Source organism: Sciurus vulgaris (genome assembly GCF_902686455.1).
Source record: "Sciurus vulgaris genome assembly, chromosome: 15".
NCBI classification, from domain to species: Eukaryota; Metazoa; Chordata; class Mammalia; order Rodentia; family Sciuridae; genus Sciurus; species Sciurus vulgaris.
The window spans coordinates 18,960,174-18,986,031 of NC_136476.1; the positions used below are offsets into that span (position 1 = coordinate 18,960,174).

General features: G+C 37.4%; 2 protein-coding genes across 3 annotated transcripts in view; both read right to left on the bottom strand.

Moving 5' to 3' along the window:
• The window catches only part of PIP5K1B (phosphatidylinositol-4-phosphate 5-kinase type 1 beta), a 294,504-nt gene that overhangs the window by 204,383 nt on the left and 64,263 nt on the right, over positions 1-25,858 (bottom strand). The window lies entirely within an intron of this gene.
• PABIR1 (PP2A Aalpha (PPP2R1A) and B55A (PPP2R2A) interacting phosphatase regulator 1) lies at positions 9,643-14,644 on the bottom strand. The gene has a single exon (XM_079112668.1). It carries the CDS (start codon positions 14,593-14,595, stop codon positions 13,606-13,608), a length of 990 nt encoding a protein of 329 aa, XP_078968794.1. The 5' UTR covers positions 14,596-14,644; the 3' UTR covers positions 9,643-13,605.

Here is a 25,858-nt window from a genome sequence, read left to right on the forward strand (position 1 = left end):
AATGGTTTAATAATTTCCTAACAAAGAGTAAACAATCAAATTCTTTTAAAACCCAGAATATAGAAGAATAAAAAACACTAAATTAAGGGAAAAAACCCACAAAAACTTGACATAAGAAATCTTTATGTTTTAAATAAATGTTGCAATTCTAGTTTGCTAGAAATTCCTAAAATATACTGTGTTCTTAGCCCATATTATATGACATCCTTGTCCTATTTGTATTTATTTTTTTGTATTTACCTGACAAATACCCATTTACTTAAAAACTTCCTCTGTAAACATCTTGAGTTCCTATGGCATACTGGCAATATATCTATTCTATTATACATTGCAATAAAGTACTACAAAGCATTGTGGGGTATTTTTTAAAAAATAAAGTATGTATGTACCTTACACACCAAGAACAAATTAGACTTGCTCAGTCCTCATGGTAATTCCAGCCCCAAGCACAGCACCAGGTACACGATACAAATTTGTTCAACATTTACTATAAAAGTGAATGGTTAGGGCTGGGGAGATAGCTCAGTTGGTCAAGTGCTTGCTTTGTAAGCACAAGGCCCTGGGTTCAATCCCCAGTACCGCTGGAAAAAAAAAAAAATGTGAATGATTAAATCACCTTGATTTTTTCCTTCTCTTAAGACCTTTAAATATGGAGACTCCAAAACACACATGATGTCAGATAGGATTTTTGTGTCATTTTTCAGTGCATGAGAGAGAAATATGCTAGTTTTAATGTCAAAGGACTAGTTTTTCTGGGATGTCTCAATGGGCAGTTAGAGGTAATATTTGATAACTAATCTAGAAAAATAGGATTTCAAGTTGCCATAGATATGAAAGATAGAAACAGAGCTTAAGTCTGTTGGACAGATGTCTAACCTGTTCTTCCTTCTCATCCCTCGATCCCATGTTTCAGCCTTTCTCCACTGCATGGTAAGAGAGTCATGATATCCATCTCCTGGTAATGTCACTGAATTACAGATCTCTCAGGTACAAGAGATAAAGACCTCAGAGCAGTAATTTCCTAATGATGTTATCAAAACTTCAGTTTGAACTGACTGAAGAAAAGGCTCTCTGAGACTCATGAAAAAAATCTGAAATACAAAATTATTTTCAGAGAATGGTCACATAAGAACTCCAAACATGCCTGTCAAATAAATCACTCAAAACTGACGTGAAAAGGGATATTTTAAGAATGAACAGGATTGAATCAAAATTACCAAGGCAGCTATTTTATATTGCCAAGTCCAAGAAATATTTGTGGTCTTTAAATTTTACAAGTTTGTTCAGATGTATATCAGCATATGAATTCTGAGGAAAAAAATATTGGAAACTTCCTAAAGAGTAATCGCTGGTTAAAGCTACCATGGGCCATCCAAAGAACAAAATATCATGCAACTATTAAATTAATGCAGACATATACCTGAAGCACTCACTGTATATTACTTGGAGAAAAGCAGCTTATGGAGCTGAATATACAGTAGGATGCTATTTTTGTGTGAAAATCACATTTGCATATTTAATCACAAAAAACTGAAATAATACACAAGGGAACATAAGCAGTGGTATCTCAGTAAAGTATAATCCATTTGCTCATCAGAATTTTCTAGTTTCTCAAATGAACCTTTATCATTTTTATCATAAAGAAGTATAATTTGATTTAGCCTATATGGTTTTTGCCCTCTAATTCTTTTTTCCACACTATTAAAATACATGGCTTTATGAAAGCTTGCTTAAAAGTAAATGTCATTTAAGTTCCTCTCCTAATTACATAAAAGTTGGCAAACTGGGCTAAAGTTGAAGCAGGTCTCTGCACTGTAGGCAATGAAACATGAATGAGAGGGGGAACCCTGGCAATTTTCATGAGTATTAAGAAAACTTATATGTGCCATCAAAATTGTGATATCACTTCCCTGGACGATGCATGCAAGACTTAGCCTGGAGGATTTCTTACAGCTAAAACAACGTGCATAGCACATTAAGACATACATATTGCAGTTCTCCATGAGAAAACATTCCATACATATCCCAAGCATTATCTATCATCATTAATTAATAAATATGCACTGAGTTCCTTCTATAGATAAAAATTGGTATTAGGAAAGGTAGAAAAAAACAGTCACTTTCCTTCAGAAAAATCTAAAGATAGGGAATTATTTCACATATTATATGTATTTTCCAGGTTCACATTTAGTTGATTGTTATTTTTTTGAGTAAATAATTTAATATGCATTCTCCCTTCAAATCCTTATTACTTTTTGAGCTAGAAATTACTCCCATTTAAAAGGTTAGAATACAGAGGCACACACATCAGTGTTTACAGCAGCTCAATTCACAACAGCTAAGCTATGGAACTAACCTAGGTGCCCTTCAACAGATGGATAAAAAAAAATGTGATACATACACAATGGAATGTTACTCAGCCCTAAACAAGAAATTATGGCATTTGTGGGTAAATGGAAAGAACTGGAGAATATCATGCTAAGTGAAATAAGCCAATCCCCCAAACCAAAGGCCAAATGTTCTCTAGGATATGTGGATGCTAACACACAATAAGGGAGGGTGAGGTAAGAATAGAAGTTCATCGGATTAGACAAAGGGGAATGAAGGGAAGGGAGGAGGATGGGAATAGGAAAGACAGTAGAATGAACTGGACATGACTCTCCTATGTTCATATATGAGTACATGACCCATGTAACTCCACATCATGTATGATCACAAAAATGGGTAGTTATACTCCACATGAATATAATAGGTCAAAATATACTCTACTATCATATATAACTAAAAAGAACAAATAAAAAAATTTAAAAAAGAATATAGAGGCCCACAAAGATTACTTAATTTGCCTTAAATCACAAAGTTGGAAAGTGTGAAAGGGAAGTTCTACCAGTCTATAGAGGTAAGCATTGCACAGATAGACATACCAGTTGCAGCAGCAGCAGCAGCAGCAGCACCACCAACAACAGCAATACAGTCGGCAATAGGTAGTACAGTGATTCAGAGGAAAACCAATACTACCTAGAGCCAGAAGAATCAGAGGATGCTCCATGGAGAGGGCAGTACTTGATTGGAGTCTTGAAAAACAGAAATGCAACATCAGGAGAAGGCCTTCTTTGTTCCTGGGTACAACTATGGCTTGGATGTCTCTGAGTCCTTTCTATAAAGATCAGACTGCTCAACCCACAAGAATGAACCTGACAATATTTTATGGTCAGAATCAAATCTTAGCAATTCGAAGTGAGGAAAACATGCTTTCTTTCCTATCATTACTGGTTCTTTCTTCTCCCACTGTTCATTAAGACTTTGGAAAAGGAATAAGAGGAAAAAAAATCTGTCCCTAAATAAAACCTAAGAGGATGATGAACTACTTTAAAAAAAAAATTCACGGCATTCACCATAGAGGAAAATGGCTCTGGGTTGAGAAACTGGGGCAAACTTACAGAAATAATTGTGTCACAGTATGGAACTAAGTTTCAATTTATAAGTGGAAAAAAAAGTCATCAAGAAAAATGGGTGACAAGGGAATAAAATGAACCAGACAAATCCACGAAGAAGGGAATTGGCAGACTTTCAGTTTGAACAGTTTCACTCATGTTTAGAGTAACAACACAGATTTTTTTCCCCCTAACAAAATGCCAATGGAAAGGGGGAGAAAAGAAAATTGTCATTTGTCTTTGCTTTCCCCCCAAATATAATCACATATGCACAAAGGGATATTCATTGTGAAACCCTTAGTAACAACTTATCAATAAAAGAGGGAGAGAGATGACCTCTGGCTTTAGTTGCTTGTTATTCTCAAGGATCCAGGAGAACCCATGTATTTTTTAGCTGTCTGTCCCTGATTCTGTCCATCCTATCCTTGCTAAACCCCACTCATCCGGTCCCCAAACCCAGCACTCCACTGGCATGACTCTGATGAAGGTGACCTGTAACTTGCATGTACTAACTCCCATGCTCCGTGATCAGTTCTCACTTGTCAGGACAGATGCTGACACACCTGGTCCCTCTATCTTCTCTCATGTTTTCTTCCCGTGGCTCCCAGGGCCATGCTTTCTTGGTTTCCTACCTCCCTGGCTACTCCTTCTCAGTCTTTCCCTTGACCTTTTAATGTCACAGTATGCTCCAAAGTAGAGTTTTTATTCTCCTCTCCACTGACACTAACCTTTGAATGATCTCAACTACTCTCCTGATTCCAAATGCACCGACAGGTAGATGACTCCCAGTTGTGTATTTCTAGTGCATCCTTCTTTCCTGAACTCCAGGTTCAGGTCTCTAACTGCTTATTTGAAATCTCCACTTGAATGCCTAATAAATATTTCTTAATTAACAGATCCAAAATTTGGTTATTAATGCACCTTTTCTCCCAAACTCCACCCTGCCCTGCTCCCAAGTCCTACTCTATCCACAGATTTCCATATTTCAGTGGGTATTTCATATTCTAATCCTTCCAGTGCTCAGGTGTAAAACCTTGGAATTATCCTTTACGTCCCTCTTGTAAGTGCTGTGCCCATTTCAAATCTGCCTATAAAACTGGCTGGTTCTACTTTCAAAGCATACCTAAAGTTTAACCACTTCTCCCTATTTGGTGGCTACACCCTCATGCAAACCTGAGTTTTTGGAGAACCTTCTAATTGGTACCCTTGTTTCTACCCTGCCCCTCAGAGTCCATTCTCAACTCAGTAAGTATTCCTTTTAAAACCCAAGACAGATCATTTCATTCCTATGCTCAGCCCCTGCAATGGCCCTCTGTCTCACAGATAATCAAAGGCAACGTCCTTCAGTGGCCTACGAGATCCTATGCCACCGCTGCTGCCACATTCTCCACCTGGGTCACCTTGCCAACCCTGCTCCCAACTATTTTTTCTTTCAATAACTCTTCTCCTGTCACACTGACCTTCTTGCTGTTTCAATTACACACACACACACACACACAAACTGCCCCTTCCTTTACCTTGTTAGCATATAAGCAAAACGTGTGTTCTACAGGAAGTCTTTCTTTGATTGATAGGAAAGGAGTCTTTGTTTTGGACACTAACATATTCTAAAAGACTAACCAGTGGGAGGAACATAATAGGTGCTCAAATAGAAATTGCCTAACAAATGAATTTGTAGTCTCAGCAAACTATGAAGAGCTCAGCCATGTGACTGGATTTGTTTCACTAAGAATCTTACCACATTCCTTTCTCTTAAAAACATTATTTACCACAGTAAATGCTTAATAAATGTTTGTTGAATCATTCCTAAAGGGCACTGCCTCTATCAGTGGAAGAAATAAAGGATCACCACAAATATTGAAAAATATTGAATAACAAAACAAAATCAGTGTGCATCATTCATCTCATTCATCCATTTATCCATCCTTATTTCAAATACTTTTTTTTTTTTTTTTTTTTTTTTGCGGTACTGGGGATCCATCCTAATGGATGAATGGGATTAATACTCATCTACTTAATACAAATCTGGGCAACTCTAATGTACTATGACAGGCATTAGGGCAGAAATAAAAGACTTAGTCCTTATTATGTATGGGGAAAAGAGACAAGAAACATAAAATTCATCCTGTTAACAGTTTTTACAGAGTGAAACCCTGGGTACAACAGGATCATAAAAGAAAGCACCCAGAGAGGCAGGACCATCAGGACAGTTGTGTACCTTCAGTTAAGTTTTTAAGGAGTTAGTTAAGGAAAGGAGTTGGTAAGGAGTGTGGAGGAAGGAGGGAGGAAGAGTGTTCTAAGCAGAGGACACAAGCTGTGTTTGGAAGCACAGACAGGATATAGAGATATGAACCGCAGGCAGCTCAGGAGGCTAGAGTCCTAGAATTTGTGGGATATGTGGAAGCAGGAGGTCTTCTTTCACTCATACTGCATACTTTGATTTAATTTTGAAGTTCAGGGGTAGTCATAAAACTGCATAATCAGGTTCACATTTTAGAAGTATCTGGTAGCAAGTAGTGTGATAAAGGAGGCCTTGAGAAAGACTATTTAAATATAAGTTTTAATTAAGAGTTAGGAACATGGTAAAAATTGGTAATATAAAGAGCTCTGAGAATTGTAATTCCCTACTCAAAGTAATCTGACCATTATTACTATCATTATTATTATTATTTACCTTTTTCCCCTCAGAGGACTCAAAGAAGAGAACATTAAGGGAAAGAGGTGTGAAGAAATTATTAAACATCATGATTCAACTCTAAATCCTAAATAAAGGGGAAGAAAGAATAAACATTCAGGAAAACCATCCTCAGTGAGACTCTGCTGAAGAGGGAGCGCTCAGTGATAGTCTGAGAGTATTTACAGTGCCAAAAGAAATACCCAGTCCATTCATCATCCCCTCACTCCTACTCCTGAACAGCTCACATTTTTCTTTTCAAAAGATACCAACACTGAATAGCGACTTGTCTCTTGGACTTCCGGAAATCCTCCTGGCATCTCAACAGTAGAATCTTTCTTTGTCCTTAAAGCAAGGGAGAAGGATTGCCTCAAACACAGGAACGATGACCTCAAACAACCACTTAGTTTTGCTAGAGCACAAAAGATCTTTCTCAATTGTCTTATTTCACAACTCCCTTGTGAGCCAAGCCTCAGAGGTTAGTTTGGTTTGGGGGACCACTGTAGGCAGTTGGAAAAGAACCAGAATGTTCCCTGGCATTGCTTAAGCACTGAACTTTCACAGGTAAGGAAAAGCAATAGATTCTCTGTTCTCCAGTTTCAGTTATGCTGCCTTAAAAGTTGTTGAGTGATATTTTGCATCTCCAAAAGTATTTACTCTAGACATTCAAAATGGAGAAATAAAATTCAGGCACGAAGAGATCCCGGGAACAAGTACCATATACCTTTTTTCTCTTTTAGATTAGTACTTGAAGTTTGGAAAGTTGATGAAAAACAAAAACCACTTCATATAAAGTGTGTGTGTGTGTGTACGTGTGACCTGGATATGTGTGTGACCTGGGTATGTCATATTTCAGTAACATTAAAAAATCCAACCTATCCATGTAAGGAAGGGAAAATGAAAGAAAACCTAAAATGGGCAGAAAACTAAATATAATTCTAAGCACACACACAAAAAGGTCCACAAGGCAGGTCAATGTGTGTATGTGTGTGCGTATGTGGATATACACAAGACACAGGTACTTGGTGTTATTTGCCTAACAGGCTATATATAGAACTAAGAGTCACTTTTGAAATGTTTTGCAAATATTTATTGAACTTCTAAAAATGTTATTAACCTTTTGGAACACATTGTGACTTTCAATGGTTTTCTTCAAAAATTTAAATACAGGGTCAAGACAGTGTGAAACTTTAAGTATCAATTCTAGAATGTATTTTAAGGGAAGTTTTCTTTTTTGAAGACTTTTACTGGATGGTGAAGTGATTTTCTATGAAGTAAAGCTAAAAAGATGGGAGAGAGGGGAAAGTCCCAGGATTGCTTGGTTCCCCTGACTTTACATCTCTACTTCTGGGGAGGGCTTCCTGTAGAGAAAGAAGTCAACCTGCTTAGTATTTAGGTAATAAGTTTTGGATCATTCTTCCAATCTTGTTACTTTTTCTTTAAAAAAAAATGACACATTTTTAAACTTATAGTTTTGTGGGCAGGAGGGGCAAGGAAAGGATCAAACTAGTTCTTGACTTTGTTTCCCTAGGAATGATACATTTAAGAAAACCTCAATCAGTTTGGTAGTGTATAAACTAAATATAACAAAGATGTGTGTGGGGTGTATGCACACTCATAATGTAATAAAGTTTATATACCTATTTAAAGAAAACAAATACCCCCGCCAAGACTTGTAGTTTGTGTATTCCTTATCATAACAAATAAATTTTAAAATGTATAAAGCTGTGGAACATTATTTCCTTTTATATTCTTTAATCTTTTTATCTATTAAAAATCCTTCCAATATCTTCCTCTAATATGATATCTAAAGGCATCATTTTAAATAAACATATCATTTGATTCAAAATAGAAGCAACAACGCTAACAAAGTTAGCAAGTAGCTAGTTAGCTGGAAATTAGGATTTATCACAATAAGAAAAAACTTTTGTTCATCAGGAAAAAACAAAGAGCATGTAAATGCCAAAAGGAAAAATAAACAATAGGGTCTTGAGAAAATGTACCTGGTTTTCTCATCCATTATATGGTAACACTCATAGTGCCTGTCTCTTAGGATTTTCATGTGGATTAAATGAACTTACATATCATTGAAAAGAATGCGGGCCTATATTGGGTGCTCAAGAAACGTAAGCACTGTAAAGGGATCATCATCTTCTGAAAATCTCAGTTGCCAAAATAATGATAGACTTATTTCACAGAGGGAGTATACTGAAGGAAGTGCTTATGATTCTAAAATCTAGAAACAAGAAGCAGGCATCAGAGAAAGATTAGCATTTCTGATTTTTAAAGGAAGGATGACACGTAAAAAAAGAGGATTAAGATTTCTTCATTTTTCAGTGTGTTGGACTTGAATGAAAGAGTGGAAGTTATAGAGGGAGTTTACTCAGTGTAAGAGAGAATTTCTAATATCAAAAACACTCAAAGGAGAAAAGGAGAGCCTACCCTGAAGAGCAGAAAGCCCACTACTCAGTATGAAAATTGAAGTTTCATCAAAAAAGATAAAGATTTCTTAGCAAGTACAAGCCAAATGACAACATCATATATTACCACTACCACAATGATTAGCTGATCATCTAGCAGAAATTGCAGAGCACTGTTATTAAGTGCATTTCATATATTGACCCATTTAATCCTCACTATGGTCACCTGGTTCCACAGTCTGTCCTTAACCACCACAAAAGGCTGCCTACCTCCCAGTTCTAGAATCCTGGACAAGTTATTTAACTGCTCTGTGCTTCCACTTTCTCCATAATAAAATGAGGACAATAACAGCACTTACCTCAGATGATAATGAGAAAAATTAAATGTATTAATATATTTGTTTAGCACCCAGAACAGTGCCTGACATAAAGCATGTACTTTATTTTTACATATATATTTTTTTGTGGTACTAGAGATTGAACCCAGAGGTGCTCTACCACTGGGCTACATCCCCAGCCATTCTTATCTTGTGACAGGGTTTCTCTAAATTGCCCTTGCTGGTCTTGAACTATGATCCTCCTGCCTCAGCCTCCTGAATCACTGGGATTATAGATGTGTGTCAGCATGCCAGGCAGATTATTTCAATTTTTAAGAAACATTTTTACTTGTATGTCAAAGAACTCTGTCGAGGTCACTGTGAACAGTGTGACACAAATGAGGGGAATTCAAGGATTGCCTTCAGAGATGGTTCTCTAGCTAAACAAAACCAGTTATGAAAAATATAGGAAAAACTGCTACATAAGACCAGGGTCTCTGCATATTTGGTATGGCTAATTAAATAGGTAAGACCTTGAAAAAAAAAATGGCCTAGGCCATCACCCTTTGCTGACTTTCCTGACCACCCTCAATGCCTTTGCCAATCATTCAAACTATACTTTCTGCAGAACCCTCATTTGCTTCACACACTGGACTTTAGCTAGTACCCACTTAATTCCCAGACCTAGTCAATTAAACCACTTCCTTTGTGCCTGTTATCCAACTGCAATGTGGCATCCCAAATGGCTGAATAAATCTTTTACTCATCCTTAAGTCACTCCTTTACAAATCTCAGAGCAACATTAAACCTTCATTTCACCTAGGCTCTATTTTCCAATATATGCAGAATCTAAGCTATAGAGCTAATCAGACATACATTCTTTCTACTTTCCATGTATCTTCCTCTGTACTCCTAACTTCTACAATAGCAAATCAATTCAACATTTACTGATGTCTCCTTCTAATTTTAAATAAAGTATCACAAGATAAAAAGTTTACTGTCCTCCTTTCCAAGATCAACTAGTTCTTCTTTTCTCTGATGCTATCCAGGAATTGTAAGTTACATCATCTTCCTCTGCTGGTTATCTGGCAATCGTTTCCCCGTCTCCGACCTCTGTTGAATCTTCAAATTGTTTCTACTGATTCATAAACATAATAATTTGAAAAAAGTCTTAGCATTATTGCCCTCCTAAGTCTTGACCTTTCCCCCCATTTTATTGCCAAATATATAAAGAATGGTCTATTGCACTAAGTGTGTAGTGGGCTGAACTAATAAATGTGAATGACTGGAAAGCAGGTTTTTCTTGATTACAATCAATCTTTCAAATATGTTTGAAGGTTCTGGCACCCAGTAGCCTTGGATTGGGCAACCATTAATTATTTCATCCATATTTTTTTACACTACATTTCACACTTTATACTGTTTTTAAAAAACAGAAAGAAATATATTGTACAGAATTTTATTTTATATGACAAACTACACTATAACTAAAGGTTGTTGACTGCTTTAGGATTTCTTGTACAAAGTTTATAGATTAGCAATACTCATACCTTAAAATATTTTTGAAGAATAATTTTTATATAAGCTAAGGAGTAATGATTGAAGTTATGAACAATACTATGATAATGTAAAATGACCATATAAACTCTTAGAGCCTTAGCTAATTTAAAACTTATAATCTATATAAAATAATAAATGTATAGAAATAAAATTTTCCATACCTTCAGGGAAAAGGATCTGGTAAAAGGCCCTAAAATAGGAGAGAACATAATGCATTTAAGTAGAATAAAGCTAGTCACTGAAGGTGGAGCACAGAAAACAAGAGGCAAATGCCAGATCCCTCCTGGCCTCCAGGATCAGAATTAATTTTGGTAAACTTGTAAGAACAACAAAAGCAAATAAAAAGCTTTAAGAAGGAAAAGTTGGGAGATGGAAGGATCACATATGCAATTTTAAAAGCTCTATTTGTTTTAGAAAGAATGAATAGGTAGTCAACCAGAGTTGAAGTCAGACATCTAAGAAGGAAATGATGACAGCGTGGATCAGGGTGGCAACAGAGATGAAAATGAGGAATAGATTCTAGAAGATAAAATCAATAAGACTTGGCAAGTGATTAGATATGGGGAGAAAGGAAGAGAGCTGTCAATGACATGTTGGTTTCCTGCATATATATACACATATGTACATGGAAATGCAAAGTAACACATCTTGTACAACATATACCGACTTGTTAAACGTAAGTTACCTATGGGAACGGATAATGAATTTTACAGTAACAGGGAGGTTTTCTGTTTTTTAACTATGTAGACATATACATTTAAATATTTTATAATCAGTAGTTATACACTGGTTTCTTAAATTTACATGCAATAAAAAGAAAAAAATTCTGACTAAAAAGGATAAATATGTCCTTTTATGGAGAAGGAACAACCTGTCAAAAAACACAAAACACAAGAAAAAACATGGCATTTTTAAGGAATATCAAGTAGTCTAGTGTTTGCAGAATAGGAAGGAAGGATGTATACTGGGAAGGGGGTAAGGGGAGGAATAAAGCCATTTTAGAATATGTCCAGATCATGAAGGACTTTGTAGACCAGGCTAAAAAAATCATTCCCTAAGCTGTAGGAAAAGGAAAGAAATATTTTCAAACAAGAGGGTGAAAAAATTCAAGTTTATATTTTTGAAAGATCAGACCAAAGAGACAGAAGACAGGCAGGGAAGTCACTTAGGTAAGAACTTAGGTTGAATCAAGGAAAACAGAGACAAGAGAAGAGGAGAGATCTGAGATTCACTTGAAAAGTAGTTGACAGTACATGGTGATTAAGAAAGGGAAAAGAGAAAGTCAAAGATGCTTCCAGTGATGACATCAATTGTGCACTTACAAGAACAGATTAAGAGATTTTAAAAAAATTGCTTTAAAGAGGCTGAGGTTTTAAAAGTACTTCTGGAAGCAGAATGGGGTAACAACAGGAAACTAAATATATAGGTCTGAATTGTTGAACACTGTCAGGACTGGAACACATGAAGACTATTATCCAGAACAGAAAATTTTAAACATGGACACAATCTTACCCTTGATATGATTTCACTGAGGCAACTGTCAAGCAAGAATTGACCAGTTACTTTATTCTCACAGCAGTAAAAATTCTATGTAATTGTTAAAGTCTGCATAAGTACTAACCTTAACAAGTACGTTAGGGTTTTTGTCTCGGTCTCTTGGAGTATTTTAATTTTTTTTTTTTTTAACCTCTTCCTTTCTTTTTTGTCCTCCTGCCTGCCTTTCATTTTTCCTACCCACCCATCCTTTCGTCTATCTAGTTAAGGAAAATGGATGAAGTATCGTAAGGAAGTATAATATAAAAACGATTTGCTATTCTTACTATTTTATCTTAGCTGTAAAAGACAAAGAGAATTCTACAATTCTACCTTTAATAAAACCTAAGTTAAACAATGATTTACCTATGTGATTCCACTGATTTTTCTCTTGCAAATGACCAGACTTATTTAACCAACTTCCCCAAGGCAGCCAATTCCAGCTGTAGCTTTACCAGAGGTTAAACAACTCAGTCCTATTGTTGCTCAGTTAGAAACTGAGTCACACTGTACCTTTGTCTAAATGACAGTGGCCTAGTTAGGTGGGAGGTGGAAAGGAAGAACCTGTTGGCAAGGAAACAGCTGCTTCCTTCCTGAATAAGAGAGAGCCAGGAAAGTGACAGATGGGCAGTGAAGAAAAGCAGCCAAAAATTGCTCTGGTTCCCTACTAGCAAGAGTTTCCAGAACTGAGGCACAATTGAATATTTTAAAGTATTATCCATGATTGAGAAGTATTGTCTCCCTGGGGGGCTCTGCTGAAGTTTAACAGGACTTCCCACATATTTGAAAAACTTTAAAGTTTGAAGTGGCACAAAGAATCTTGCCTCAGCCTATATACAGTGAGCTAGGACTGCAAGGCACTGCCCCATTGCACTTTAGGATTATACCCAAAAGAAAGCACTTTCTGGTTAAAAATATTTTTTTTTGAAAAGTTCACTTTCTGTATAGTAGTTATATTTGTATGATTAACTAGAATTAATAAAATTTCATTAGAAAACATTTTTCTTAAATATTGTTACTTTTACATATTTAATTTAAAAAGGTTTGTTGCAAACTTTTATAATTTGTTCCTTTATCATCTCCCCCTCCCATCCACTTCTGCACCCAGAAAATTAAATATCCAAGGATTCCTGGGTAAAACAGACAACCACTGGATCGATATGTTATAACTAACATATTTTTAAAAAGCTGTAAATAGTTATTGTTCATCAAATGGAAATTAGCAATCATTAAAAATGACATTAAAAATTAGTGTGGTCATAAAGTATGGAATTTTAAAACATCAGTTTACTATACTGATTAATTCAACATTTATATTTTCATCAGAACTTAATATTCCCATAAATAAATAGAGCTCTCAATTATTTAAAAAAATCAAGGGATAACATATGTATTTAGACATATTAGCAGCGTAAAATGTATGCTTCAACACACTTATTGGGAAAAAGTCTGAAAATATTACTACACTGAATTCAAGGGCATCCGCAGGAACCTGACATAGAAGTTCTCTAGAATAACATTTCAGGAAATTCCAAAAAAAGGGGAAAGGGTCAAATAGGAAATAGACTCAGATTAATCAACAAAGTTCAGTGCTTGCTCCAACTTGATTTTTTCTGTCTCTCCATTGAAAAAAAAGAAAAAAGAAAGAAAGTTTCAGAATGGGAGAATCACTTAGATGAAAGTTCATCTACTGGAATAAAGGGAGAGGCCGCTTGGGCAGGTGACACAGGAGAGTCGGTGGTAGTGCTGACTTTCGCTGGTGAGTTACAAGAAGATCCCGCACTGCTGCTGTTTCCATCAAGGGTATCCGAAGATACACACACACCAGGATCTGACAGCTGTGCAACGTCAGAAGAAAGCATGTTGGTGATGCCCTGGAAAAATCTCTTTGGCTGATACTCAGTTTCCATTTCACATTTTCTTTTCAATGGTCCAAGAACACTTGGTCTAATGCAGTTGATGGGACTCTGACTTCTCCGGGTAGTAAATCGAGTAGTTGGGCTGGGAATCGGGCTTGGAGGCAATCCATTGCTACTCACAAAACTTTGCAAGGATGGCGAAAAACACTGCTTTCCAATTCCCCGAGTGGGTGACGGTGCTGGTGACACCGGAATGAAATCGATGCGCTTTGGGGAGGCGGATTTCTCCACATCGTTGTCACTCAAGCTGAAACTTTCCTCCCAGGAGTGGCTTATCTGCATTGCGGTCTGCACCTCGCGCTCGTGGACCGTCTCTCGGTTGATCAAGTCCATGCCTTCCTCCTGTTTGATCTGATGCAAGCGGCTGCTGTGCATGCGGACGGGGGAGGCTGGCAGCAGCAGGCCGTGGCGGCTCGGGAACGTTGTGCTGTTCCGCCTGGCGCTAGGCGCCTCGGCCTGGAACACCGGAGAAGTGTCACTGAGGCCGTGGATCAGGGGGGCGCTGTTAGACCTCCTAAGGCCCCCGCCGCCGCCACTGCCGCCGCCCTCCGCCGGGCTCCCGCCCGTACCCGGAGGCAGCTCCAGGTCCAGCTCCATCTTCTCCTGAGCCATGTCGGGGGCAGGGAGGCGGGGGCGGTGCTCAGTCAGGGCCCTAGGACTCCCATTCCCCGCAGTCCAGGGCCGCCGCCGCCACCGCTGCCTCCGAGAATCTGTCAGCAGACTCGCCCCTCCACGCATGCGCGCCCCTTCGCGCAGGCGCCTGAGACGCCTGTGCGGGGCGCCTGCTTAATGCGTAATAGCGGCGCCGCAACCATAGGGGTGGGGCGAGCAGTGGTTGGGCCGTTAGTCTTGTGTGTTTCTTCCGCAAATTGCTTTTGAGCGCTGGCTGTCGCGAACGCACAGTGCTAAGGCTATCATATCCGGGAGAATATACTTATAAAACAAATATGAACTCTAAAAGAGACGCCCTTGGTAATGTGGGGCTGTATGATGGGGAAATGGGCTTAGCCTAATCCGGGAGGGCTTCCCCGTGGAAGGCACAGTCTAAAATCCGAAAACATAGGCAACATGGGTGCTCTGAAGAACGTTATTGGAAGCGCGAAGCTAGAGTTACCCAGCTAGGTGGCAGGCGGGAACCCAAGAAGCTAGGAGGAGTGCGGCTTGGTGGAGAGTGAGGACTGGCGTGACGAAAGAGGTGGGGAGAAGCGCAGATTCTGGGCTTTATGAAACAATGAAAGCCTAGGTAGAGCAGCGACTGAAAAGTTCACTGGCTGCAGTCAGGCTAGATGTATTGGAAGATTAGAACCTACAAGGAAAAGGCCAAGAGCATGATAATTTACACTAAGGTGGTATACAAGAGAGGAGATGGACAAAATAAGTTTGAGAACTATTTAGGAGATTGGGGGCGGGGGAGGATTTGGGATTGTATTGTTTTATTTACAGTCATATATCTGGCAAAAGCATATGTGCTTAATGTTCATTAAGTATGAGGGACTAAACGAAAGGAAAACCAATACGTCCTCACATTTTAAAATTAACGCTGTACTTGCTCATGTAATTAAAACCTTGATATCTCATCAAAAGTGGATTTATACTTATTCATTGATTTGGTCAATCAGTCAAGGTTTTTCCCCCGCATACCTATTATATTGCAGGCACTGTGCTAAGAAATGGGCCGTATTATCATGGACTTTTAATTTATACTTGGGGAGGCGATAAGTAAGTGTATAGACTATTCTTCCAGTAGTGGTAAGCCTTAGGAAAAAATAAAATCAGATGATGTGATAGAGCACTGCTGATAGAGGGTGGAGGGCAATTAGAGTTGAGATCTAAATGATAAGAAGCAAGTCCTGGGGACAGCTGGAGGCTGAGGATTACAATCAGAATAGCAAGCGCTATGGCTCAAGGCAGCCATGAGTATGGTGAGGAAGCAGGAAGCGAAAAAAGGGCCTAAAGGGAGAGTGATATGAGAGGGTAAAGCAGTGCGGTATCATTCAATGATGAAAAGCCACTGAGGAATTTTAAGCAGGGGAATGATACTATCTGGTTTATGTTTATTATTTATTTTTTTGAGATAGTATTTTGCTATGTTGCCTAGGCTGGTCTCAAACTCCTGAGCTCAAGTGATCCTCTTGCTTCAATCTCTTTAGTGGCCAGTAGCTGGGATTAAAGTCCTAAGACACTGTGCCCTGCTAGGTTTGTATTTTAAATATCACTCTGGCTCTATGGGAAATAGGCAAGAATGGAGGCCAAAAGATGGATTAGGAACCTAACTGCAACAGTACAGGTGAGAATATTGGTTATAGCAGTGGAGATCAAGGGGAAGTAGATGGGACTAAGAATATATTTTGGAAGTAGAATTGATAGGATTTGCAGATGTATTAAATTGAAATGGCAATAATAGGATTTAAAGATGACTCAGATTTTTGGCAAATTGGGTAGATGGTAGTATTATTTACTGAGGAAAGGAGCACAATTAGAGTTTGGTAGTGATTTTTCACTTTTTTTTTTTTTTTTTTGGTAGCCAGAGGAAGATATCTAGAGAAGATAAGTGACATATTCAACATCACACAGCTTGGTTAGTTGTTGGGCTCTTGTTTTCTAGCTTATGTCACTTTCTACTGTATCTCAAACAGCTTTTATTTGAAATCCTTGTAAAAATATGGGTCTTGATGATAAAATAATATTCATATTTATGCCTACATATATAGAACTGATTTCCAAGTGCCAGACACTATGCAAAGTGCTTTACATGCAATAACTCTTTCAGTGCTCACAACACCCTTATGAGGTAGGTATCATCCCCATTTTGCAGGGGAAAACTGAAGACACAGATTAAATAATATCCCCTGCCCATTATTAATTTACATATTACTAAGTTATTACTAATGTGGTTCAAATGTGCCAGTCATTGTTCATATTTGGGTAAGCACAATTATTACCATTACTAATAAGGCACAGTGATGGCAATAAGTCAAAGCATTTGTGCCATTTAGTTTTTGCCTGCACAAGAAGTTAGAGATCTTAGTTGGTTTCTGTTTCTACCCTTGTCCCTATAAATTCTCTACCCAACATGCAAGACAATCCTTTTGTAAAAATTTGAATCATCACTTATCCAAAATCCTTCAGCAGATTCCCACTCCAAGAAAAAGCCAAGGTCTTTACTATGGCCTGCAGGACCCTTTCTAATCCAGCCTTCTGCCATTCCTCTGACCTTGCGTCCAGCTAATTTTTCCCCCTCACTACCTACCTACCTCAGAGGCCTCTATACTAACCTTCAGCCCATCAGGCACTGCCCCACCCCGCTTGGACTACTCAGTGGATATCCACACTGCTTAATGCCTTTTAGTCCCTGAACAAATGTCATTGAAGCTCTCCCTGACCTCCCTTTACAAAAAGCATCAGCAGTGCCTAACACCAAGCCTACATATCCAAGCCCCACATCCTGTTTTTATTTTCCTCCAGAGTAACACAAGATTTTGCCTCTTAACCTCCTGAGAAGATATGCTCCATAAGAGCAAAACTTACTTTGCTCTGAACTATATTCCTGGTATCTAGAACAAGACCTGCCACAGAGTACCCAATAAATGTTGAATCATTATGTGAATGAATGATAAAGAATGAATGAATAAACTAATATAGCTTTGCCCAAAGGGAAGAAAACTTTATTATTTGAAAAGCCAGCCTAATAGGCTTTTCTAGACTGATCCTAGAAGCTCCTTACTTTATCAATTCTTTTTCTTATATCAGGAATGTTATTATTGGTTATTCGGCTCTCCAGTCCATACAGGTAGGTTGAATGAACCTACTTGAATGAACCATTATGTTCAAAGAAACTGAAGCCCTAAGTTTCCATTCTTTTTCAACCACATGCTGACACATATTTGGTAGAATTTAAATGCACAGTGCTGAGGATTCTAAGCAGTGATTAATACATTGAGCTACTGCTTCCTCTCCAAGGAATCAAGGACAAATTAGAGAAAATAGCAGCCATAAAATACAATTCAGCCTGTTGCAAATGAATTATGCCAGAGGCAGGATGCAAGGGACCTTCTCTGAGTTATTTCACCCTTCTGGTTTTGTTCTATTAATTAAATACTACACTTAGTTGAAATTCATGCTCACTCATACACCATAATACCAGACATTTATTCAATAATTAAACTTTATTGTGATGAATATTGTCTGTCTACCTATCTTAAGCTGTTTCTTTTTAATTCCTAAGGGCAAAGTTTCACTACTAAGCCTCCAATCCTGTGACAAATTTCCACCTCTAAATTCATACTGAATAAATGGGAACACGAATGTATGGTTATGTATATAATCTGAGATGGGTGGCAAATATCTCAATAGCCTACATTAACTAGCAACACCAACCTAGAGTGAAAACATTGCAGAATAAAATCATATTCATAAAGCACAGAAATTTAGGAGGGTTAATATTTTCCCATGTTGGAAAAATACTTGGCAGTACCTACTAAAAGAAAATAAGTGCATATCCTATGACTAAGCAATCCTACCCTGGCTATATGTCCAAGAGAAACGAGTACTTATGTCTACTAAAATACACATACAAGAATGTTCCAAGAATTACTATTTTTAACAACCACAAATGTCCATAAACAAATGGGTGAGTAAATTATACAATGAAATTTTTTAGTCAACAACATGGATGAGTTTTGGTATAAAACTGGATGAAAGAAATCAAACATAAAAGTACATACTCTAGGACTTCACTTTTACAGTGTTCAAAAACAGTCAAATCCAGTCTATGGGGATAGAGGTCAAAATAGTAGTTTTGCTTAGCACTGGTTGGGAAGGGAATAAGAAAATGTTCCATATCCTCATTTGTATGCTAGTTACACAGGTGCACACATACGTAAAAATTATCAAATACTCAAAATTTATATCCTATGTATCAAATTAGACCTCAAAATGTTATCAATATGGCAAAACAGCATGGGAACTTAGAATAAGAACGCCACTTAATTGGAAGAAGAAATTTTGTGCAAACACTAATCATGAGTTTGACTCTAAACTGGAATACTGAGCTTCCAAATCTTTTTGACAAAACATCGTATCAGTGGAAGAACAGCTTGCTGCCTTTGACAGTAGACAGGAGACAGAAACACAACCACAAGCTACATTTCCCTGTGACTTTAAGCACCGATAGACTCTAGCAGCCTAAAATAACACGGGAGACTTGCTAAGGTTACAGATCCCCAGCAGAACCTAGTTGGCCGTGGCCCCGCTGTTGCGGTGCCTGCTACCCCTAAGAAGGCATGAAGGAATGAAGGCCACTTTACTGCCTTTTATTTTCTCAACTGCAATCTTGGTGTGTCCTGTTCAACCAAAGTTGATGGTTGCCTTCTTGGTCATACACTTGCAGCGTCATTCACGAAATGGAACAGTATTAGACTAGCACCAAGAGAACTCAGTGGGGGCTATTAGGACGTATGCGAAGAATGATAATCACGTTGGTCATGAGTTATTTTATCATGATAAAAGAGAATTAGTAGGTGATTTTAGAAACTGATCATACATTCTACATTATTGAAAGCCCATTAAATGCAGACTCTCCATGGTGTCTACCTTCAAGTCACTTAATCTAATCCTTCAAATATTAAAGAAGAATTAGAAAGCCAAGGCAGAAGTTCATCAAGGGGCTACTTATGCCTTTTGACTTTTTTTTTTTTAATAACAGTTAAAAGCTATCACATCACTGCTTGGAGTCTTATCTTTCATATGAAAGAAGAAAAAGGGTAGAAAGGGTAGAAGGTTACAGCCTAGGCCCCCAGCAAAGTTCCTGTAAACAAAATAAATGTGAGTTTTAGTTACTTCAAGTTTTTCAAAGGTGACTTTAAGGGAAGATATTAAAATATCAAAACAGTCTTCCAATCCTCAGTCTTTATTCCCTCATATTTTGAACAGAATAGAAAATAGGGTCAGTATCTATCCTTGTTCCCCACTGGTTACAAACACTATAGATAGGTTCATCTTTTGGTACCTTCTCTTTGGCACTGAACTCTTCTTAAGCCATAATCCAAGGCAATGATCAGTATCACTTTCCACAGGAGTATGCTTCCTTCTGACTGACTGCGAACTTTTCTCCAGGATTAATCCATTTATCAAGAAAAAATACCCACAATAGATGGCTTTCAGATACTATATAAAGTTAATCTTGAAACATACAAAATCTAGTTGAACCTTACTGCTGGGTAGGTGTTATCGCTTGGATCTAGAATGTTCCCCACAGCCCCACTTATTAAAAGGCTTGGTCCCTAGCCTGTGGTTCTGAGGTGGTGAAATCTCTGGATGTGGGGCCTTGTGGGAGATTTTAGATCGTACAGTCCCCTTAGGGGACTGTAGACAAAACTGATCTCTTCCTCTCTCTCTCTCATTCCCACCCTGAAGGAAATGGACTAATTCCACTATGTGCTCCCATCATGATTTTCTGCCTTGACACAGGCTCAAAAGCAACAGGGTCAACTGACCAGCAACTGAAACCTCCAAAACTATGACCCAAAATAAAACTTTTTTCTCTTTTTACCTAGGATATTTTGTTACAGTAATGGAAAAGTAACTAACATTGTGGATATTTGGAAAATTCCTATAAGAGCTCAACAAATTAGTATATAGAGCAAGACTATATGAAACAACACCAAACCTGGTGTTGGACTATTATACTTCTAGCACTGAGACCTTGGTCAAGTCTGTCAATTTCTTTAGGCTTCCTGTTTCTCATTATGAAATAGGGAACACGGCCTCTTTGTTGAAGGATCAAACAATAGTGTGTCCATAATAGGCCTTGCAAATTGTAAAGGTCCTATACAAACAGGTTTCTTTCTATTAACATACTTGGTGCCATAATCACAAAATGATCCTACCCTAACTTTTTTTTACTACACATAGAACTTTCCTTTGTTTTCTTACTTTCAGTTTGATTCTGTAGAAAGAATCATTTTCTCCCCTAAGACTATAGTAACTTTAAAGCCATACATTTCCTATGGAAATATGAATTAAAGGTTCACATAATAATCAGAGTTTCTGCAAAGGAAGAATAGGGAAAACCACATTTCTAAGCTACTCTTGGCATCTGTACGTCTGAGAGACTGATGCCACAGGGTAGAGAGGCCATCAATAACTAAGAATGTGGCTGGGCCAGTGAATGCTATTCCCTGCAGCCAGCCATTTGTTAATCCCCAGCAACAGCAGCAGCTACCTTCCCTGGTGGTGCTAAACTTTTCAATTGGGACTAATCCCAGAGGCTTATTCTTACTTATTCATTTAAAACCCTGTTTTGAATCACTGTTGTCATGTTACTGTCCTTCTTGGCATAAATAAACTGCAAAGGGACACACATATTTGTCTGGGTCTGACAAACAAGTTAAATTCAGCCTCTCTCTTGACAAGTAAGAAGAGCAAAAGGGAAGAAACTGGAAAATGATTTCGGTCTCTGTAGTTATCATTCCTTAAGGTGTGTCTTTCCCTCCATGCAATTGACACCTATAATTATGTTTTGAGGAGCAGGTCGAATGTTCCAAAGAAGTTTGAAGCTGATGTTCCAAACTTAAAGACTCATTAATAACGTGCTCTAGGGGAAATATTTTTGGCTTTAGAGGTTGACATTGTTCCACCAAGGTGACCTAACCTCGAAGACACTTTGAAATTGTAAAGTTTATTACTGAGACAGAAGGCAGTTCACAATTTGTTCTTCTCTTTCCACATGGCTTTCCTTTGAGGTAAATGTGACCAGTAAATGCAACAAAAAATATTAGGGGCAGGGAAGAGTCAATTCCTCCTATCTCAAACTAATTTGTAAATGGAATACAACTGTAATTCAGTATTTATATGACTTTTTCACCTGCTGCTCAATTTGTTAGTAGGAAATGAGTTTTTATCACCCCTGGAGTTCAGCCATCCAAATTTCCCACTTCTTAGCAAGTGGTATGGATTCTTTTCTCTGGCCTTTTGAAAACTAAAAGGATAAGATTAATACTAAGTATAATAATATATACTAAGCATAATATAATATATAAGACATATATATAATATAAATATATTATATATATAAGACATGTGAATATATAATAATAAATACTTTGAAAATATTGTCTCATTTAATCCCTACACCATCTCTAAGATTATCATCTTCATTTTATAGATGAGAGAAAGAAGATATGAGGGACTGACTAAGTTGCCCAAGGTGACACAGTCATTAAGTGGTAGAGGAATCTGAGCCCCCAAGGTCTGGCCTCAGAGGCTGAGCCCTTAATCACCACTCACTATTGACGTCCATGAAACACTTGGATTCCACAAAGCTGCCATTTTTCTGGTGCTCCACATTATCTTTAAAAAATATTGGTGGAGTAGTGTGCAAGACAGTCTTTTCAGAGAGGGAGAGATGAGGAGTCTGTGTCATTGCATGAGCTTACAGATACAAGAGGGGCTATAAAATTAAGAATGCACTATTTGTCTCAAAGCAGACATGAGAACTAATGCAAAGAAATCAGAACACAGAATGTCAACCCCAAAGAGGCTTTATAAATCACCTGCACTAACCTTTATTGGCAAGGAAATGGAGGTTCAGAGAGAGCTAATGATTTCTTCAAGGTCAAAAGGCATAGAGCCTGAGCAAGGATGCTTTATTAAGTTCATTAAAATTGCTTCCTAATGTTTGTTCCCTGGATTCTCTTTCACAGCAGTACACACTCCTATGGCATTTACTATAATTGAATGTTTATCTCTTGATTGTCACAAATAACTACCTGCTAGACATTTCCGTTGCACTTTCCACAGTTTCTTCATACTCATCTTGTCTGCAAATGAATTCACACCTCCCTACCCCAACTTACTACTTCTTTTTAGAATGAATTGCATGAAAATCCACACAACTAAGACAAAACTCATTCTAGATCCATCCTCCATTCATTCTTATTTTGACCCTGATGGATCAGACCTCAGCAAATTGCAGAACTGATAGCAAAAGTCAGGAAAAGAGGAGGAAAAGCATGTTCCTCCTTAAAAGCTGAGACTTTTTGCCTGTGGACGTTCTTACTGAGGGAGACAAGTAGCTGTTAAGAAAGTTAGAAGTTTTGCCAGTGGAGATTCCCTGAATACTTGAGATACCAACTTGAAAGAGTTACCTGACACAATAGTGGGACATTTTATTGACTGCATGTGAGCAGAAAGGAAGGTCCCTGAGTTTTCATTTCAGAAGCAGGGGAAGGCCTTTCCCCACTGAATAAATTTATAGGGAGAGGCAATAGGGGCTGCTTTTTATACATGTACAAGGACAGAGGGTACTTGTCAAATGTGGCAGAAATGCTGAAGAAATGAGGATTGTGATTCTGTTTCAGAGTGGAAGCTGAAGACTAGGAGGCACCTGGTAATCTTGAGAGAGGACTCTAGCACAGACCAGAGAGAGGAGGTGTGGAAAAACAATCAGATGGGAAGTTCACCATAAGTAGAAAGTGGGGGCAGCAAAATAGGCTATATTTTTAAAAATTTTTGACTAATTCAAATAGAGAAAACATTTTTCAAGTTTAGTCTGGTTGCCAGGTTCTGTAGGAAAGCATGCAATGTTATGTTGCCAAGATAGGTTGGTGATACTAAGGGCAGGATTTTCTTAAACTTTTTCTTCCCTGAGAAGTGACTAGAGCAACAAAACACTCATGAGACAAAAGACAATATGACTGGGATGAAAAGTCCTAGAGTGGATGGAGGAGATGGAATTGAGGGCACAGATAATAGGCTACAAATATTTAAAGTCTACAACATAATCTTTAGCTTTAGATTAGCCAAATCTGGGATAATATTCTGCTTTTTTTTCATAAATCATAGCTAGTGACACTTTGAGTGCTGCTTATGTTTAATCTGTTCCATCACCGACAACAAAAATTTCCACCCTTCTCCAGCAAAATTGAAGAGAAATGCAATTTCTGCCATTGATTCTAGACTTCCTAGCACACCTGGCTGTCAGGCACAGCTATAAGCTAGAAAAAGAACACCACAAAAGTGACAGTGAAAACCTATCCCATTTTCCTATTTAATTTGCTTATGGAAAATGTAAAATGTAAATGCTTAATTAGTCTTAATATTATGTCAAAGAACAGGAAGAAAATCTTTTTGTTACCATATAGTGACTTTATTCTTTTCAAATTAATTTTAATGACATATTTACATGCAATAAAACTCACCCTTTTAAAGAATACAGTTCACTAATTTTTGACAAATGTATATAGTCTATGTAACCACTGCCACAATGGATGCAAGTATTATGGATGCTGAATTTTAGCAAAGCACTCTGAGTACCTTTAAGATGACCATATAGATTTTTCTTTTTCAATTTAATACTCAGTCAAGCTTCTCCAATATCGAACCAAGCTTACATCCCTGTGATGTAGTCCACTTGAGCATGATATTTATTTAATGTACTGTTAAATCCCATTTTATGGTATTTTACTGAAAGGTTTTGCATCAATATTCATAAGATCGATCTGCAGTGTATGTGTGCACATACACCTGTCCATATATACCATCTTTGTGAAGTTTGGTATTAAGATCATTTTGGTGACTTAAAAAAACTTGGCAGTCTGCTCTTTGCTCAGTGCTTAGAAAAAGATGAAATAGTTACATGACCATTCATCAGGTTTATGTGGGATGGATCTAATTTATACCACTCCAATTAAAGCTCCCTTTGATAAATTATTTGTTTGCTCAACTTGATGATATTAATGCCCCTGAATGCTGGGAAAATGTACCCAGGTCATATGGGGGTTCACACTTTGAATTTAGAAAACACCTTTGATACTTTACCATTCCCTCCATAGTTAACTAAGTTAGGCTCTCTTAGCTCTCTTCTGGGGATCATTTTGATAAAGTAAATTTTCCTAGAAATAGCACCTATTTCCGTCTACCTTCATAGTATTTTACATGATGCTACACAATATTTTTTGGTTTCTGCTGCTTTATTGATATCCAATACTGTTCCTTCTTACTTTTTTGGAAATAAAGGAAGTATTTGTTAATTGTACGAAATTAATTTTTAAAACAGATATGCTAGAAGTCAAAGTTGAAATTCACTCATAATATTGTCACTTAGAAATAATTACCTTGATAATGTCATGTAAACATTTCAGACTTTTATCTATCTATATACCTGTCTACATACACACAATTCTTATTAACTTGAGCTTCCATATTTATACAAATCTACATCTTGAATTTCAGTGTCTCTGAAGTATGCCTATACTATGAATATCTTACTCATATTCCTGGCAATAGAGGGTAAGCAGGTAGGTTAATTTTTAAAACTGTTTTAAACAGTCCTGTATTGAATATCATTTAACATCTTTGCATGTTCATTCAGTTATAGGGCAGAATAAAGTAGAAGTGTTAAGTCCAAGATAAGTATATTTAAAATATTTTTTTGTATTTATGTGTCTATATAGTTTATGCCTATATAATATAAAAGAAGCAACAAAACCCAAAGATTTCTTGCAATTCGTTGTGTTAACATTTTGTTATACAAATCCACAAGTCCTAGTGTACACCCTTTTTAGACCAATAATATGCATATTAGTCACCATACGTATTATGCCATATTTCCCTGAACAGCATCATTCTATGTAAAGAACCATAATTTGTTTATCTATTGGTAGAACTTTAAGGTATTCCCCAATATTTGATATAATGAAGGTTGTTGTGTTTTTTTTCTCCCTGTCCAATTATTTCCTTAGACTAAATTCCCAGAGGTGGAGCTGCTAGATAGAGGATATGTGTTTCAAGTCTTCTTATGAGTGGAGTAACCTTGAGAAAGTATCAGTGAACATTTCCAACAGACCTGAGAGTGCTTTCAATATCGACTTCACCTTGGCATTACCATTCTTCTTAAATTTAGACAAGAAAAACTAGCATTTTTGGTTGGTTGCTGTTTAATTTACATTTCCAAAAACTTAACAAATGAGATTATTTTCCATGTGCTTGTAGCCATTCCCAA